Source organism: Pyrus communis, chromosome 3 (genome assembly GCF_963583255.1).
Source record: "Pyrus communis chromosome 3, drPyrComm1.1, whole genome shotgun sequence".
Taxonomy (NCBI): domain Eukaryota; kingdom Viridiplantae; phylum Streptophyta; class Magnoliopsida; order Rosales; family Rosaceae; genus Pyrus; species Pyrus communis.
In genome coordinates this window covers 12,821,618-12,838,749 of record NC_084805.1, presented here as the reverse complement: position 1 = coordinate 12,838,749, position 17,132 = coordinate 12,821,618, and the positions used below count along the sequence as shown (strand labels likewise).

Below are 17,132 nucleotides of genomic sequence, written 5' to 3'. Positions count from 1 at the left end.
CGAGTGCCCCTGGGCAACGATAGGCAGTTTTGTGAACATCGGCTTCGGTGATAAAGTTCTGGTTGTAGCCAACATGGCCGTCCATGAAGGACAACATTTCATGACTGACTACGGTGTCAATTAACAAATCTAAGATTGGCATCAGATATTCATCTTTGGGGGTTGCCAAATTCAAATTACGAAAATCGATGCAGATGCGTAGAGCCCTGCTTTTCTTTAACACGGGTACGATATTCGCTAACCATTCGACGTATCGAGCGGTTTAAATAAACCCGGCTTTTAAAAGTCAAACTAGTTTGTTTTTTATGCAAAGTTGTACTTTGGTCGAGAATTGCCGAAGGGGTTGGTGAAAAGGTTTATAACCAACTTTGATACGTAATTCATGCTCAACTAGAGTTCGGTCTAGACCAGGCATCTCATGATAACTCCAAGCAAAACAATCTTTAAATTCGTTTAGTAACTTACAAAGGTCAGTTTTCATGGGTTAGGGTAACAAAGCACTAATAAATAATGGCCAAGGGTCATTGGCCGTTGCAACATTTATTTCCTCTAATAGGTCTTTGACTTGGGGCCGACTGTCTTTGAGCTCAGCCGGGGTAGCTTGGACTTTGTCAAAGGAAATGACAGGGCCATTATCTGATCTAGTGAGAAACTCCACATGGTTTACGCCTGAATTCGGTTGTTTGGAAATAGTATACCAGTGAGCTAGCAATCATTCCATGGTAGATGAAAACGCGGCTCGTCGCTCAACCTGTTTAGTGTTAGACATCAGGCTCGGTAATGAGGCCAGCCAACCCGAGTCTCGTCGAATCCTGATGTACAGTCTAGGTGCCAACCTCGATGGCTTTCTAAATTGAAATTTGTGTCGGTCGTCCTTCATCGTTGAAATAGTGCAAGGTGATGTAGCTGACGTGGTCATCATAGTGACGTGCTTGGATCATGTTAGCTTCAAACGGCCGATTGTCGGTCAGATGAACCACGACAGATTTACTGTCCCAGAAAATGAGGACTTGATATAAAGATGATGAAATATAGCCTGTTTGGTGGATCCAGTCCCGTTCGAGCAATGCGTTATATTCAGTCTTTGAATCGACTATGAAGAACGCGGTCATATGATTGCTACCTGCAATATTTACTTCTAACGGATGTACCCCCTTGGTCTGGGACTTGCCACCGACGAAACTACTCATGGTGATCCCCAATGGAATAAGTTCGCCGCTAGAGCGACGTAATGCCTTCATGATGGAGACGGGCATGATATTAACTGTCGTGCTGTAGTTGACAAAGATTTTGGAAACTGGATACCCCTCGATGTGAGCTGTAACATACAACGACTTCAAATGATGGAGATTAACTGATGACGAGCGAGGAAATAATTCGATGAGAGCCACTTTGAGCTTATTTTCCTTCGTTGCGAGCTCGATTTCCTCAACAGCCACAAAGTTAACTTGCGTGGCTTCCTCAACAACTACATCAACATCCAAGGAATTAGGTTGGGACGTAATTGGCTGAAAATCGACAAATAAGACATGGACCATACTGATTTCCATGTTGTCGAGGACAAAATGGCCCATCGGGTTATGATCTTCTTCTTCTTCTAGATCCTCTTCTTAGGGATCTTCTTCTTCTGGATTTGCATGGGAAGTATCAGTTTCTCCTTCGTCGGTTGTCGCTGGAGTATGTTCCTGTGATATGTCTACAGGAGTTTTCTCCTTCCGTTCATCGATCTCGGGTTCATCTGAAATCAGAACTGTGTCCAGGATTTGTGTCGTGACACGAGCATGCTAATACATGATACATACATCTCTGGTGTTAAGGTAAGCATCTAATCGGGCAACACGTTCTGTTTCATCGGTCGTAAAGCTGAAAAGGAAAACGGCTTGAAATGGTATCACAAATATCCAAGGTCCTCGAGAGAGAATGGAAGCTCGGCTACGTCAATATCAGTATATGGATCGACATCAAAGCCGAGGACTCGGGCCTCGCGTATATGTTAGAACCTAGATTTTAACCCTGAATCCGAAGTTTTTTGGATGATTTGTTCAGCATTTGGACAAGTTAGAACGAGATCAATAGTATCTTGACATGCTTTCGGTAAACCAGATAAATCATTAGCCGAGTGCTTTTAGTGAAACTCTCGCATGTTCTCTAAAGCCTCCCCGAGGAACGGCGGATGTAGATTTCGTTTCACTTTGATCAACGGTTCCGATATGGGTGGTGGAAAAAGTTTGTTCTCGACTTCCTTCCAGAAGTATTCGAGGTGAGCTTCCATTTCCCCAGGCCGAAGAAAGAGTTTGATCCGGTTTTCAAATTCCTCAATTGTGGTTTCAAAATCATAATTAATCACCTGTTTTCCTTGAAGCAACTTTATCATAATAGTCGGAGGTTGTCTTTTATCGTCATTATGGATTTTTCTTTCGGCTGCCACTTGGGGGCCGAAGTTTCTTGGGTTGCTTATTGGCGGGCCATACAATCTATTCTTTGACGCCGATGTTTCTGTGACTTAGACAGCGTGGTGTATACACCATTAGGGGAATGATAGGTATACAAACGTTGGTCACGTGGCTCAGGGGGCTTGAAAGTGCGTTGGTTCACGGGTGAACTTGAACTACCAGAGCTGCGCGCGTAATAATCTTCGTTATAAAACGGCGCTTCGAAATCAAGGTGTCGTCTAGCCAAAGATGGCTTGGTATCTTGCGTTTGGGGACCAAGCCTATTGAAGACCTTATGACGTTGGCATGTTCCAAACGTTTTTTGGGATGTCACCACGGTTGTGGGCGTTTGCAGTACTGCTATCCGCCATGGCTCTTTTTTTAACTCAGCTAAAATGACGTTTGCTTTGCAACGACTACATAGGACTGTCAGCTTGTTAGCTTCCTCGACGTTGGAGCTTGACATTGATTCGATAATGGCTGGTCCGATTAAATCTTGAGGTGGCTTATTTGAGAACAAATCGATTTTTAATCGTGGCCGACGGTTCTATTTTCGGACGTGTCGCATTGGAATGAACTCGGCCTTTTCTTTTCCTTTATCTCTAAGTAGACAAGCATCTACCATGCTTACCATCATTGTAGAAAATGGATCAATGTCGACACCCATTTTCTTTTCTGGAAACTTAAGTTTACCGTTGTCAATTCAGCTTTGGATGGCGTCTCGAAATACGACGCAGTTGTTTGTTGTGTGTTTTTCTCGAGTTATGGTATTTGCAATACATTTTTCCCTTTAGTTCTTCGGCCTCAGGGATATTATGCCCTGGCAAAAGTTTGATAACTTTAGCAAGTAGGAATTGATTGAAAATGGCGTCGGCCTTAGTAATGTCGAAAGTATAAACTTTTGGCGTTTTGACGGTAGACTCTTCAAGGGCCAAGTGAGTTTTGGCTCCTTTGGGATTGGTGTGAGCTAACGCCTTGCATATGTATGGTTTATCGATTACTATCTCGGCCGCGTCTATACTGGCATACTCTTCAACTTTGGCTAATGCATAACTAACTGTGGGGTTTTTGTAAATTGTTCCTCTGGACGAGGACTTCGAAACCTTCTCATCTCGGAGTAAATAGTTGTATTACTCGACATGTTAAGCTAGTTTGTACATGTCACAGAAGTTCGCCCCCAGGAATTTCTTTTTGTATTCTACATTGAGGCTGTTTAGAGTGATCCTAACGAACTCGACTTCAGGAAGAGGTACTTGGCACCAATTTCTGGCTGATTTAAACCTTGTAAGATATTCCATCGATGATTCGTCAGAGGCCTGAGCCATTATGGCTAAAAAGGACACTGATACATCCATCCCTGACGGATAGAATTGCTCATAAAATTTCTCGACTAATTCCTCCCAACTTTGGATAGAGTTGGGTGGGAGATTGATATACCATGCGAAAGCTGAGTCGGTTAGCGAAAAATTGAACAAACGTAGCTTATGAAAATCGCTATTAACATCCCTACATTGAGCAGCGAAACGAGCTACGTGTTATAATGATGATAGGGATACTTCTCTGACGAAAAGGCTGAAGTCCGGAATTTTTAAGCCTTTAGGATACTCGAATTTCTCCACGAATGCGAGATATGGATGAATGAACTTTGGAAACTTTGGCCCCTTCTTTAAGGCCGAATCAATCATTCTTTGGACTTCGGTCATATCGATGGATGTTGTTTCCGTGCTCTGGTTAAATCCATCTGATTTACTGCTTGATCCCCCTCTTTTCTCCAAGTCGGTCATTTTGAGCCAAGCAAATCCTGGCTCGGCTTGTACTGTTAGTAAAGGGTTATTCCTTGATGGAAATTGTCGGGAATGATCGACAGGTCCACCTTCATAGGCTTTATTAACTAATAGTTCGAGCAATCTGGTGTATGTATCACCATTATTGTGTATCACCTCAAGTAAATTGTCTACTTCTCGGCTAATTGTCTTTTCAACCTGCCAGGATTGCTCGTCAAGTCGTCTTTGAAGAAACGACCTAATCGGTGGATCAGAGCCTTCACCACCATCTTCATCGCAGTCTTCCACTATCCCTTCAATGAAAATGCCTGTGGTTTTGTTAGGGACTTCTGTATTGCGAGGCTGTCTGCCGAGACAAACTTCCTTTTCCCAGCGCGATGCTCTTGTAGCCTCAAGTGTCACAATAGCAAGAGGATTTTGTGCCTGTGGCAAATTTTGTCCTGGACTCTGGACTAGTAGGTCGGTCATTGATTTTTCCATGACTGCTTTCTTTTTTACTTACTGTGTCTCAATTGGAATGAACTTCATAGTTTTAGCACTTGGTCCTACTGGACGTGCTAAAATGTTGATCCTAAATCGGATTGTTTGATGAAAATAATTAGGTGGAAGGAATCCAAAGAGAACCTCTTTCCCCAAATAAAAACCCACGTCCCAATTCCGAGAAAAACTTGTATGGGGCTTGGCTTGCCACTAGACTTCGCTGAATGGCACTACAATCCACTTAAAACTTGCCACATGGCAAGTCTTAAATATATTCTTTTATCATTCTTTTATATTTAAAATTTTTATAATAATTTTTTTAACTAATTAATATATTATATATATTAATGTTATGTTTCCTTTTTTATTTCTTTCCCCCTATTTTTTTTTTCTTCCCAAATCCCCCCTTCCCACACTTTAGTTTTGCCGTAGGTCATAGGACTCCCTCCCCTTTCTTTCTTTCCCAGTTTCATTTCTTTCTTTCTTTAAATAAAATAAAAAAAAAAGGTATGCACCCACTCCAAGTTTATCATGGAAAGCAACCAAGTATCTGTAAGCTTCAGGGTCTGAATGCACCACCATTCCGATACCCTAATTCATATTATAAATATAAAAAATCCAAAAAACCTCACCCGAACCCAAAAATCCCCAATTAAAAGAAAACAAAATAACCCTACTACATCTATATATGTGGATTATTCATGTCACATGATCAAAGCAACTATTGTATAAAGAAAGAAAAAAAAAACTTACAGATTCTTAATTGCTTTCCATGATAAAATTGGAGTGGGTGTAGAACTTTTTTTTTTTTTTTTTTAAATAAAGAAAGAAACGAAACTGGGAAAAAAAGAAAGGGGGGAGAGTATTGAAACCTAAGATCTACGGCAAAATCGGAATGGTGGTGCATTCAGACGCTGAAGTTTATAGATACTTGGTTGCTTTCCATGATAAACTTGGAGTGGGTGCATAACTTTTTTTTATTTTATTTAAAGAAAGAAAGAAATGAAAATGGGAAAGAAAGAAAGGGGAGAGAGTCCTATGACCTACGGCAAAACAAAAGTGTGGGAAGGGGGGATTTGGGAAGAAAAAAAATAGGGGGAAAGAAATAAAAAAGGAAACATAACATTAATATATATAATATATTAATTAGTTAAAAAAATAATTATAAAAATTTTAAATATAAAAGAATGATAAAAAAATATATTTAAAACTTGACACGTGGCAAGTTTTAAATGGATTATAGTGTCATTCAGCGAAATCTAGTAGCAAGTCAAGCCCTATACAAGTTTTCCCATGTCCTCATTCAACATTTGCAGCCTTTCCAATTTATTTATTGGATACAAAAGAATTAAAAATAAAAACAAATAACGTATTTAAAACGAACATCCGACCCAGCCTGTCGAAAACCAATCCCCACGCCTCCTCCTCCTCCTCCTCCTCCTCCTCCCCTCTCTCTCTCTCTCTCTCTCTCTCTCTCTCTCTCTCTCTCTCTCTATAACTTTTCTCAACTTATTGCAGAAGCAAAAGAGCAACAGCCCCAGCAACAAAAGATAAAAATTCAGATTTTTTTTCTGGGTGTTTTGTTTTTTCTTACTTTTAACACCGCCAACAACAATGAGCTACTACAACCAGCAGCAGCCCCCTGTTGGTGTTCCTCCACCTCAGGGTAAGTAGATTTCCATGTTTGGGATTTTTCTTAATGTTGTTTAGATCTGTATAAAGAGTCGAAGTAGTTTGATGAAGTTTTGAATTTTGTGACTTGGTTTTTGTTCTGATTTGTGTTTTTGCCACTTTTGTTTGGAATTGGAATAGGTTATCCACCGGAAGGATATCCTAAAGACGCTTATCCGCCGCCGGGATATGCACCGCAGGGATACCCTCCACCTCAGGGGTACCCCCAAGGGTACCCTCCTCCCTACGCCCCTCAGTATGCCCAGCCTCCCCCACAACAACAAAGCAGCAGCAGCAGTGGTTGTATGGAGGGCTGGTATGTAATTTCCTTCTCACTCTTCTTCTTCTTCTACTTCTTTTACTTTCTGTATTTCGTTTTGTAAAATCTGTGAAACTGAGTTGTCTTGACTCAGATCTGGGTTGGTCTTGTTGAGTTTGGCACAACTCGGTCCCGGGTGGTTGTCCTTTAGTCAATCCTGGTTTACACCCTTTTTCTTGAAAGGTGGGTTCACATGAATAGTCCTGGTGTTGGCCGGAGGGCGATGACTTTTGTTCCCAAATTACCCTTTTTCGTGGAGAGGTACTTACCCAACGGAAGAAGATTCTAGATCTAGTCAAACTAAGATTTTAAAGAATTTTAAAGAATTTTAAAAGTGATAGATTTGATAGAATTTAGGAGGATTTAAGATTCTTACAAAATTCATATGAATTTTAAAGAATTTGAATGAATTTAGTTTGTAGATTTTGGTGGATTGTGATAGATTTTCATAAAATTTTTTTATTAAAAAAATAAAAATAAAAATCTTTCCCCTTGTCTAATGTACTCAACAGCCACTTTATCCCCTCTTTTTTCGGGTCCCCTTTCACACAATCACGGCTCCATCTCTTTCTCAATTGATAGATCAACATAACTTTGGTGAGCTTTTGAGAGCACTACACCATCAACAACCATCACCACCGACTGCCTTTTTGCCACAAACATACTTTGTGGTACTTCAGGAGTGCTTGTAGTACTACATACATTAAAAAATCAGAATGGCTAGAGCATAGTATTAACCAAAATCCTAGATCGATCATGTCCTTCGATGATCATACATGCCTAATTAAGGTCTAGGGGTCATAATAACATATTCCACCAAAGTATATGGTGGTTACCTATGTGTGGCTGGGGTTAGTAGAGATTTGAGGATCATCCAGATGGAAAATGATTTGAAATCCTAGGGGGTGAGATTGAATTCTCTTTAGTCTTTGTTATATATACTTCTTACTCTCAAATCCCACAAAATCCACAACTTATTAAAATCCTTCAAAATCTTAATTTTTTTAATACTTAGATTTGGATGGATTTTAAAATCCTTTAAAATCTTTTGATTAACTACACCTAGATTTGAATGGATTCCAAAATCCTTTAAAATCTTTTAATTAACTACATTAAGATTTTAAAAGATTTTAAAGTAACGACCTAATTTTAAAGTTTTTTAAAGATTCCAAAATCCTTTAAAATCTTTTAATTAACTACACCTAGATTTGCCAAATGTAAATCTTAATGTAGTTAATTAAAAGATTTTAAAGTTTTTTAAAATCTTATTAAATTCGAGTTTGACTACATAATCTCTCATTTTCTTTTTTTTTTTCTTACTTGAACGATTACGATTAAGTTACATCAACATTTTATATTGATTTTTTATAAAAATAAAAAAAAGGGACAAAAAGCATGCGCGGCGAATCCGCTGTGACATTGTAAACTAATAATATGATCTGTATGAAAAAATTAAAACACGTAAGATTACATTCTTTGCTTAGAAGAATGCATTCCATTAATCAGTCATTTTTGTCTATTTATTAGATCATTCTCGAAATTGAAACTCATGCTATGTTATGTCATCAGAGTCAAGGGCAACCCAGTCATTTAAGCGGTGTTTGATGTTTTTGAGGTTGTAATACGACAATAATCTTCTGTAGTACACCTATATAATGTTGTCGTTTCTAGACAGGGGAAGTACGTCACTGTTCTTTCTTTTTAAGGTGCACTGCATTTCCCAATGTGTAACACTTTTCCCAACTTGTTATCCGATTTTATGAATGTTGCAGTTTGGCTGCTCTGTGCTGTTGCTGTCTGCTCGATGCCTGCTTTTGATTGGAGTTCTGGATCAAAAATATGAAGTGAAAAGTGAAGTCCATTTGATTGGATTGTGAACAAAATTTGATTCCCTGATTTGGGCTGTCAGATTTTTCTCTGTTATTTTGTCTATTTTTCCTTTTTTTCCTTTTCGGTTGTGAACAAAATTCGATCCCCTGAATTTTATATATAATATGAACTTCTGCTTGAATGTTACATTGGTTGATATTTTCTATGCGCTTATCTTATTTCATTTGAGTTCTCAACTCGAGTTGTGCTAGCTTCGTGCATGTGCGGCTAATGCTAGCATAATTCTTATCAAGATGGACAAAAAATTTGGACGTTGTTTACAGGAGTACAACATTGGACAACTATGATTTTTTGGAAGCTTATAGGTTTATGACTTTGTTGGGTTTTATTGAGGTGATGGGTTGGATTTTGTTTTTGGGGATAAAAACAGCTGGAGGAATATTTCCTTTGAGCTGGAGAAACTTTGTGGTGATGCTTTGGAAAATGGGAATAGCATTCTATTCGAATCCTTTTTGTGAGAATCCTAGGATCAGTTCATTATATCCGTCCATCAATCATTCTGTTATTAGAAATCATTTTGAATTTTTTTATTTAAAATTGAACACAAACAATACCTGATGAAAATTAGTTGCACGATGTATGATGAACGGTATATCCGTCCATCAATCATCCTACAACCATAAATCATTTTGAATTTTTTATTAAAAATTTGAATACAAATAGTATCTAACAAAAGCTGGTTACATGATGTATGATGAACATTTAAGACGAATTGATCCCTAGAATCCTCACAACGAGTATCCGGAAAGGATTCTCATCATGAAAAATGCTTCTACTTTGAGGTGGCTGTCATGCAATCTTACATCAAAGCAAGGAAATGTGAAGATTTGAATAAAAAAGGAGCAAGGTTGGAATAAAGTACAACCTATGACATGGGAAAAGGCTTTATATTCAGAATTATTTAGATAATGAATTAGAAACATCCGGAATATGATACCATATTTGCTCACCGTTCAAGTATCCATTATGAGTTTAATGGACAAGTCGTTTGTAGCTTAGTTGATTAAGAGCATTCACTCTTGCACGCCTAAAGTCTTGAGTTTATTCCCCTTCCCCATTATCACTTACAGAGTTGTCCTTATTCAAATTGAAGCCTAAGACGAAAATGAAGACCTTTCGAATTTTGACCTGAATTTGAATTTTTCTTTTCACAACAATATGAATTTGAGATTCATCATATTTGGTTTATGAGAAAATAAGAGATTTTTTTTCCTTCTTTCGAATCAAGAATACAATGAATGATGAAAATTTTAAGATATGTAATAAGATTATGAAGAAAATATGAGGAATTATAAGACATATAATAAGAGTCTGAATAGGTCCTCTTATGTGCTGTTATTCATGGAATCACTCTCCACCACGACTTGTTGAAACCTTGCTCTCGGTCAATTGCAATCCGTACCTCACAACAAATAACTCCAGGAGCGGCACATAAGTGATGCATGGGTATTGATGCTGTTGGAACTTGTGTTATGTGGGACTGTCAGTCCCACGTCGCCCAAACAACTTTAACACTACATCTTTATAAGTGAGTTCACTCACTTATAGTTTGAAATGAATTGGGTCAAAGTCATGGACCTTGGGCCTTAGACTTGGAGGGTTTAGGTGTATATATTAAATGTCAAAGATGGGCGTTGGCCCTTGGGGCTCTTGGGCCTGGATGGACGAAAAACCCAAGTATCATTTTTACGTTTTTGATTTTTGCATTCAATTTTTTCCGAAAGAATAAAACTGATCACATGAACGGTTACAACCGTTCTTAAAGATAAATATGAACGGTTTTAACTGCTCATTTACGCCATTATATATATGGCTGTCGAATCAGAAACAAAGACAACAATTTCCATCTGAATTCTTCATACTTCTCATAGAAACACTACAACCAATTCGCCAAGAATCCAAGTTCGAGTGCAAGAACTTGGATTAGATAGTTGTATCCTGCAAGATAGACGTCCATTGAACTGCTGCATTGGTGTAGGGACGAATTTCTATCTTAGGAGATTGCTTCTGCAAGCCTCTATCTTCAAGAAACAAGTCAGTGATTTGTGATTTTATATACAATTTCATTAAGTGTTTATGTTTTGATATATTGTATTTGTCGTTGAGTTTTTTTTTTTCATTTGAAATAAAAACTGTGCAATTGTTATATATTATAAACTAGACATTTGATTGGTTCTAACAGATGCTCCCCTGCCGCCAAGAAACCACCCCTCCAGTCTCGTATCACCACTCCAACACCACCCAGCTTGGTATTGACATTCAACGCTCCATCCGCATAAATCGAAGAAATCTTTAACAATTAGCCATATGTCAATAATTATTTTTTTGTTTTAGACCTAGTCAATAGGCTTATATTTATAATAATAAAAAAAAAATTAACAAACGATACGTTCTATACTACGAGGGAGGGGGATAGCTTAGCCTTACAATGGGCTAGCAATAATGTGGTTCAAATTCACATTTGGCAATAATCAAACCTAAGACCTATCTCTTATAAGTAAAGAAGAATATCACTAGATCATAGTACTAAGTGACGGCTTATATTTATTATTAGGTATAGGTCAACGAAGCAAGCCCATGATTTTCAAGCCTTTATAATTAAGTAGAAAAATTACATTTACCCCTTATTAAGCAGGAAGAATAAAAACTCAAACTGCACGTCCTTGAAGCTCATACGTTTTACGGATTCAGACTATTAGTTGCAATTTTCAGTTTTTTTTTTAAATTAAATTTGATATTGTTGTAGGCCTAATTTATTAAATAATTATAAGGAACGGAGAGGGGATGGCCGGTGGCAAAGAGAGAGAAGAGAGAGATGTATAACTCAAAAGAGTCATTACTCCCTAAAACTCAAAATTCTCTTCACTTTGCCCCTGAAACTCAATTTTGAGTTTGCCCCCTTAAATTTAAAATTTGTCTCTATGAAACTAAAAATTCACTCCATAATTGATCGAAAACGATTCCTTGTGCTATTTTGATCCTAGTTTACCCCCTTATCTTAGTTTCTTATGTGGGTTTTTTTATTATTTCTTTATCTCTTCAATTCCTTTTAAGCTTAATATTCTTTTATTGTTAAATGTTGATAAATAGAGACTTATAATTAAATTTATTATACATGTGTTATAGTCTTATTAGATGTTGAGTCTCATTATTTGTTATAGGATGCGACCTATAAGTTTCAAAGAGAATAAATAGTCCATAAGCCAAAGTGGAACGAATTTTGAGTTTTATGAAATAAAATAGTGACTTTTAAGTTATATGGAACAAATTGAAATCAAAATAGAAGGCGTAACTAAAAATGAGTCTTAACTTTCTTGGTGAATAATAAACTTTTGAGAAATTTAATTTGATTTCATCTTTAATAGCCCGTTTGTCCCTTAATGTAAAAATATCGATGTACTAAAAAAATAGCCCATTTGAAAATGCTTCTTTAAAAAGTATTTCTGTTCAAAAGTGCTTCTATTTGAATTACACTAAAATTTAAAAATCAAGTACTTTCCAGAACAACACTTGAAGTGTTTCATGAAGGAAGCTCATAGCAAAAACACTTCAAATATTTATCAACCCAAAAACAGTTTTACCTTTTACCTTTTTCTATCAAATACTTTTAAAAGAATTTTTGGTGATTTGAGATCATCTCCAGCCATAAAGCTAAATGTAGAGGGGGCTATTCGGGCTAAGAGCAACTCCACCCGTATCCAGGGTCAAAAACAGTTGGGGGCCCTAAAGTTATTAAGGCAGTATATTCATATATGTTTTTATAAGAATATAAATTTTTAAAATTGGTCACATGATAAAAAAATTTAACTAGAAGTAGTGGTGTTTCTTGTTTGACATTAAAGAGGAGGTCTTGCCTTCGAAACACTATGTGTGTCTATTTACCTTCCAATTTGTACAAATTTCTTTTCATAAAAGTATAAATTTATAAAATTTGGCCAAATGATTAGGGGTGGGCACTTGAAACCAAAACAGGAACCAAATCGGACTACACCGAACGGTTCAGTTTTGCAGTTTTGAAACCGAACCGCAGTGTTAGAAACATTTTGGTTTCGATTTTGGCTTTTGAAAACCGCACCCAAACTGAAATCACACCTCAAATTAGATGTCATGTTTTAATTGATTATTTGTTAAACTCCATACATTTAGTATGAACTCAACCACATTAGAATGTCATCCCTTTCCACCCCCATTCAAGAGATATTATCACTCATCAGTCTCTCTCTCTCTCTCTCTCTTACCTAGCTCTGCATGCTTAGGAGAAATTATAAAAAATAAAAAATAAAAAGTAAAAATTGTGTATATTTTACCACCAGGGCCGGCCCAGGCCCAGTGCAGGCAGGGCGACCGTCCGGGGCCCAATATCTCTCTCTCTCTCTCTCTCCCTTTCCTATTCTTTTTGTACGGACGTCACCCAAAACCATTAAAACCTTCACAGATTGAGGAAACAAATTACATATTCGTGCTCGTGAGGTCCTTAGGAGTTCAACCATACCCATTTCAGGTAAGGATACCTTCGTTTTCACGTCGAACTCGGGATCCCCCGATTTGGTCACTGTTCATGCACACGTTAATTCTTGTGTTTTTGGGAATTTCAAGCTTGTAGGAAGCTTGGTGAGGTCCTTAGGAGGCTCAGGGTGGTTCGTTTGAAGGTTTTGGACGTCGGGATCGTGAGTTACAAGTTTGGCCAGAGTTGGTGGTGTTTTCCCGGCGAGATTCCGTGGGTTTTAGTGCTTGAAAGTGGTATGGATTTGTTCCTCTTGTTGTAAGCTTCATTTTGGTACCAATTTTGTGAAATTTGGTTGAAAAACGAAGAAGATACAAAGTTTTAAAAATTTCCCGGTTTTTCGGCGCCGTCAGTTTGGCCGGAGAAGATGACGGAATATTCTGTCAGTTTGGACGGAATATTCCTAACGGCGTTAACGACATCAGTTAGATTTAATGGAATATTCCTAACGGGGTTAACTGACGCCGTCAGTGTGCCAGGCACGTGCCTACGCATGGGAGGCACGTGTGGCCGTGCCTTGGCTGGCGTGTGGGGGCGCATGCGGCGTCGGAAAATTTTTCTAAAAATATGGGGATGTTCCTGAGGTTGAGTAAATCACGTTGGTGTATTCATACACCCCATTTGAGCTTTGTATGAGAAGTTATTTCGTAAGGTTGGTTATGTGCTTTAAAATTAACGTTTTTATAGTTGTTTTGCATATAGGTGAGACTTATCCCGAGGACGAGTGCGGTCACTCGAGGCAAGGGGGTTACGACCCTTCTACATACTAGTGAGTGGGTTTTTGGTTTTCCGTATATACCTATATACTTATGTTTTTCCCAGAAAGTGAAATGAAACGTTTATACGTTTATATGCCATGCATTATATTTGCCCATTTAATTATGCATTATTAGTCTCATATGTATATATGTTTGGTGCTGCGAACGCACAGGTAAGTGTCATGTGAGTTATGATTTATGTTTATGTTCAGTAATGATTTGAGATGCATAGAGAGCTCATAACCTGCACCCCCGATGTTAGTGCTCCCGCCCAGAGTTGGGCACAGTCCTTCACGTGATGTTCACCTCCCGCACCGCACGCTCATCTTGGATCCAAGTTAGGTGCACAGTCCTATCGTACAGACCACTTTAGGTGGTTTCGACTCGTAGGTGACCCGCAATTATTCGCCCAGCCTTCACGTGATCGTAGCACTTGAGCGTACTTATTATACACCCAGTCCTTTCGTACAGACCACTTTAGGTGGTTCCGACTCGTATGCAAGTATAGTTAGTGAGATGGAGATTTGAGCTCTATATTCAGCCGTACAGGTCACGTTAGGTGACTCGGCTGACAAATTACATGGCATTGTTTTGGCGTTACCTGAGTACTTGCATTTTGTTTCGAGACATTTGGCATGGCATATTTTTTAGCATGACTTATATATATATATATATATATATATATATATATATGTATGTATATGTATATTCTATTTTCTGGGAAGTATACAGGTTTTACGGTGAGGGGTTAGAACTTTGTTTATGAAATGGTTTTTGAAAAGCTTTGTTTTTGCCACTCACACTTTCTGTTTTGCGCCCCTTCAGGTTCTAGTTGGCTAGCACTTGTGGTGGCTCCCCAGAGGATTTTCCCGGCATATCTGACAGATTATCACTAGTGTAGGACCACCTTTGGGTGTGTTTATGTAGTGTTGTTTCTCCCGAACTGCATTAGGTCTTCCGTGCTCTGAACTTTGTTTTTCACACTTACGCTTGCACATGTATGTTCTTATTTTGTGTATAGCTGGTTTTTATTTATTCATACTTTTATTATTATTTATTAGCTTCCGCACTGTGCACATGGTTACGTCACTTCCACATGACGGCCAGCATGCCCCGATCTCGGTCGGGTTGTGTCAATAAGAGTATAAATTCATAAAATTTGGTTCAATGACAAAGAAGTTTAACTAGAATTGGTGGTTTTGTCATTTGGAATTAATGAGGAGGTCTTGGGTTCAAAACAGGATGTGTGCTTATTTGTTTTTTAATTTTTACAAATTTCGTTTCATAAGAGTATAAATATATAAAATTTGGCTAAATGATCAAGAAGTTTAATTAGAATCAATGGTTTTTGTTGTTTAAAATTACCTAAGTAAAATGCTAAGTGCATGTTTATTCTTTTCAATTTTTACGAATTTTTGTTTGGTTGTTAATTTATTTTTAATTAATAGCTAGTAGCTATGTGGGTTGTTATTTTTAAATATTTGTTCCTAATCTTCCACAAAGAGTAAAGCGTTGACCAAATTTACAAATCATATAACGTGTCATCAAAAAGTTTAATTTATTACCAATTTATTACTTATACATATCAATTAAAGACTCAAAAATATCATTATTTTTTTAGTCCCATATTGAAAAGGTTAGTAAATAAGAAAAAAAAACATCACGATTTATACAAAAACACTTTAAAAGTTCAGATGAAAAACAAAACTCATATCTATCTACTTGTAAACCCAGAGTTTTTTTGTTTTTTCTCACGATACAAAATAAATTAGTTTTTCCTTGTTTCTAAATTATTAAGTTTAAAGTGTTTTTCTAAGTTTAATTTTATCGATGTTTGACGTGTGAAAACAAATAATTTTCTTATATAAAATGAGGGCACATTATTTGACATCGCCCCGGGCCTAAAAAATCTCTAAACCGGCCCTGTTTACCACTCCTGTGGACCATATGAAATGTGATTTTATATGTTCATATAAAAAAAATGAAATGATCAGCCATTGGCGTGCATGAATCCCTACAAAATGTTAGCTTTGATTTCTCATATGGCGCAGATTATGGAAGAATTTGCTATTGTTTTGTTGCAGGTTTGAATCCACCTTTGATGCAGTTTTGTGCAATTTTAAACGGTAATTTTTTTTTCTCAAAAACAGAATTGAAACCGCACCGAACCGAATCAAACAGTTTGGTTTCATTTTGATTTTGACTTCAAAACCGCACTAAACCGAACCAAACCGAATTGAAACCGCACCAAACCGTACTCACCCCTACAAATGATAAAGAAGTTAGACTACAAGGAGGTCTCGGGTTTGAAACACTATATGTGCTTTTTTACTTTCCAACTTTTACAAATTTCTTTTCATATGAGTTTAAACTTATGAAATACAACTAAAAGATCAAGAGGTTTAATCAGAAGCAATGTTTTTGTTGTTTAAAATTAAGGAACTTTAATTTTTGGTTCCCATCTCTTGATATAAAATAAATTAGTTTTTCCTTGTTTCTAAATTATTAAGTTTGAAATGCTTTTTAAAATGATTTTATCGAAGTCTTACGTGTGAAAACAAATAATTTTCTTTTATGAAGTTAAGGCACATTTTTTGGTGTTACCCCAGGTCTCAAAAATCTTAGGACCGGCCCTGCCCCTACCAAATTGCCCAAGCAATTACTGCCCAGTCTATTAAGCTAAGGTAATTCTATCTTAGTTAACAATAATTGCCCAAGTGCATCTCCACCTCTAAAATGAATTGTCCAAGCGATTTGTATTAAAATATTATTTTAATGAATAATAAAAATAATTTAATGTTTAATTTCGGATATGATTTTTAACCAATCTTGTCCGTTACGTGTTATTATCCGAAAATACAATTTATCTGGATACATTTTCAACCAATCTCAGAGGCCCAAGTGTCATGATCTTGTATTTTTTTTTTTAATTTCTAAGTTTATTTTCTGAACTTTTTTTATATCTTTTATTTTATCAAACTTCATTAATATAGACTGTTGGATTGTGCCATCACCCATAGTAACTTTGAATTTTTTTTCTGATTTTTCTTTTATTTTTAAAATTTTTAAAGTTGGAAATACTTGGACCGTTGATTATAAATCTTACGACCCAAGTTTGGACACATGCCCTAGTCGTTGGCATGGAATTGAGTGCGGCTGCAAGTGGGCCCCGCCATCTGCTTTTGGTTGGCTCACTCTCCTTCTTTTGTGCATGAAAGCCATGTGCTTGACAGAGAAAAAAAAAAAAAAATTAAAAACGTGATTGACGTCAGCCTGATGTAAGATCACTTCAGT

General features: G+C 37.1%; 1 protein-coding gene across 1 annotated transcript; it reads left to right on the top strand.

Moving 5' to 3' along the window:
* Positions 1-6,150: 6,150 nt before the first annotated feature.
* On the top strand, positions 6,151-8,702 carry LOC137730079 (cysteine-rich and transmembrane domain-containing protein WIH2-like). Its single transcript, XM_068469145.1, has 3 exons — positions 6,151-6,362; positions 6,509-6,683; positions 8,459-8,702. Exons 1-3 carry the CDS (start codon positions 6,311-6,313, stop codon positions 8,502-8,504), a joined length of 273 nt encoding a protein of 90 aa, XP_068325246.1. The 5' UTR covers positions 6,151-6,310; the 3' UTR covers positions 8,505-8,702.
* Positions 8,703-17,132: the final 8,430 nt, after the last annotated feature.

Coding starts and splice junctions, on each gene's coding strand:
- LOC137730079 (XM_068469145.1), top strand. CDS start 6,311: ATGAGCTACTACAACCAGCAGCAGCCCCCTGTTGGTGTTCCTCCACCT. Junction 6,363..6,508: donor TGGTGTTCCTCCACCTCAGG/GTAAGTAGATTT, acceptor GAATTGGAATAG/GTTATCCACCGGAAGGATAT. Junction 6,684..8,458: donor AGTGGTTGTATGGAGGGCTG/GTATGTAATTTC, acceptor TGAATGTTGCAG/TTTGGCTGCTCTGTGCTGTT.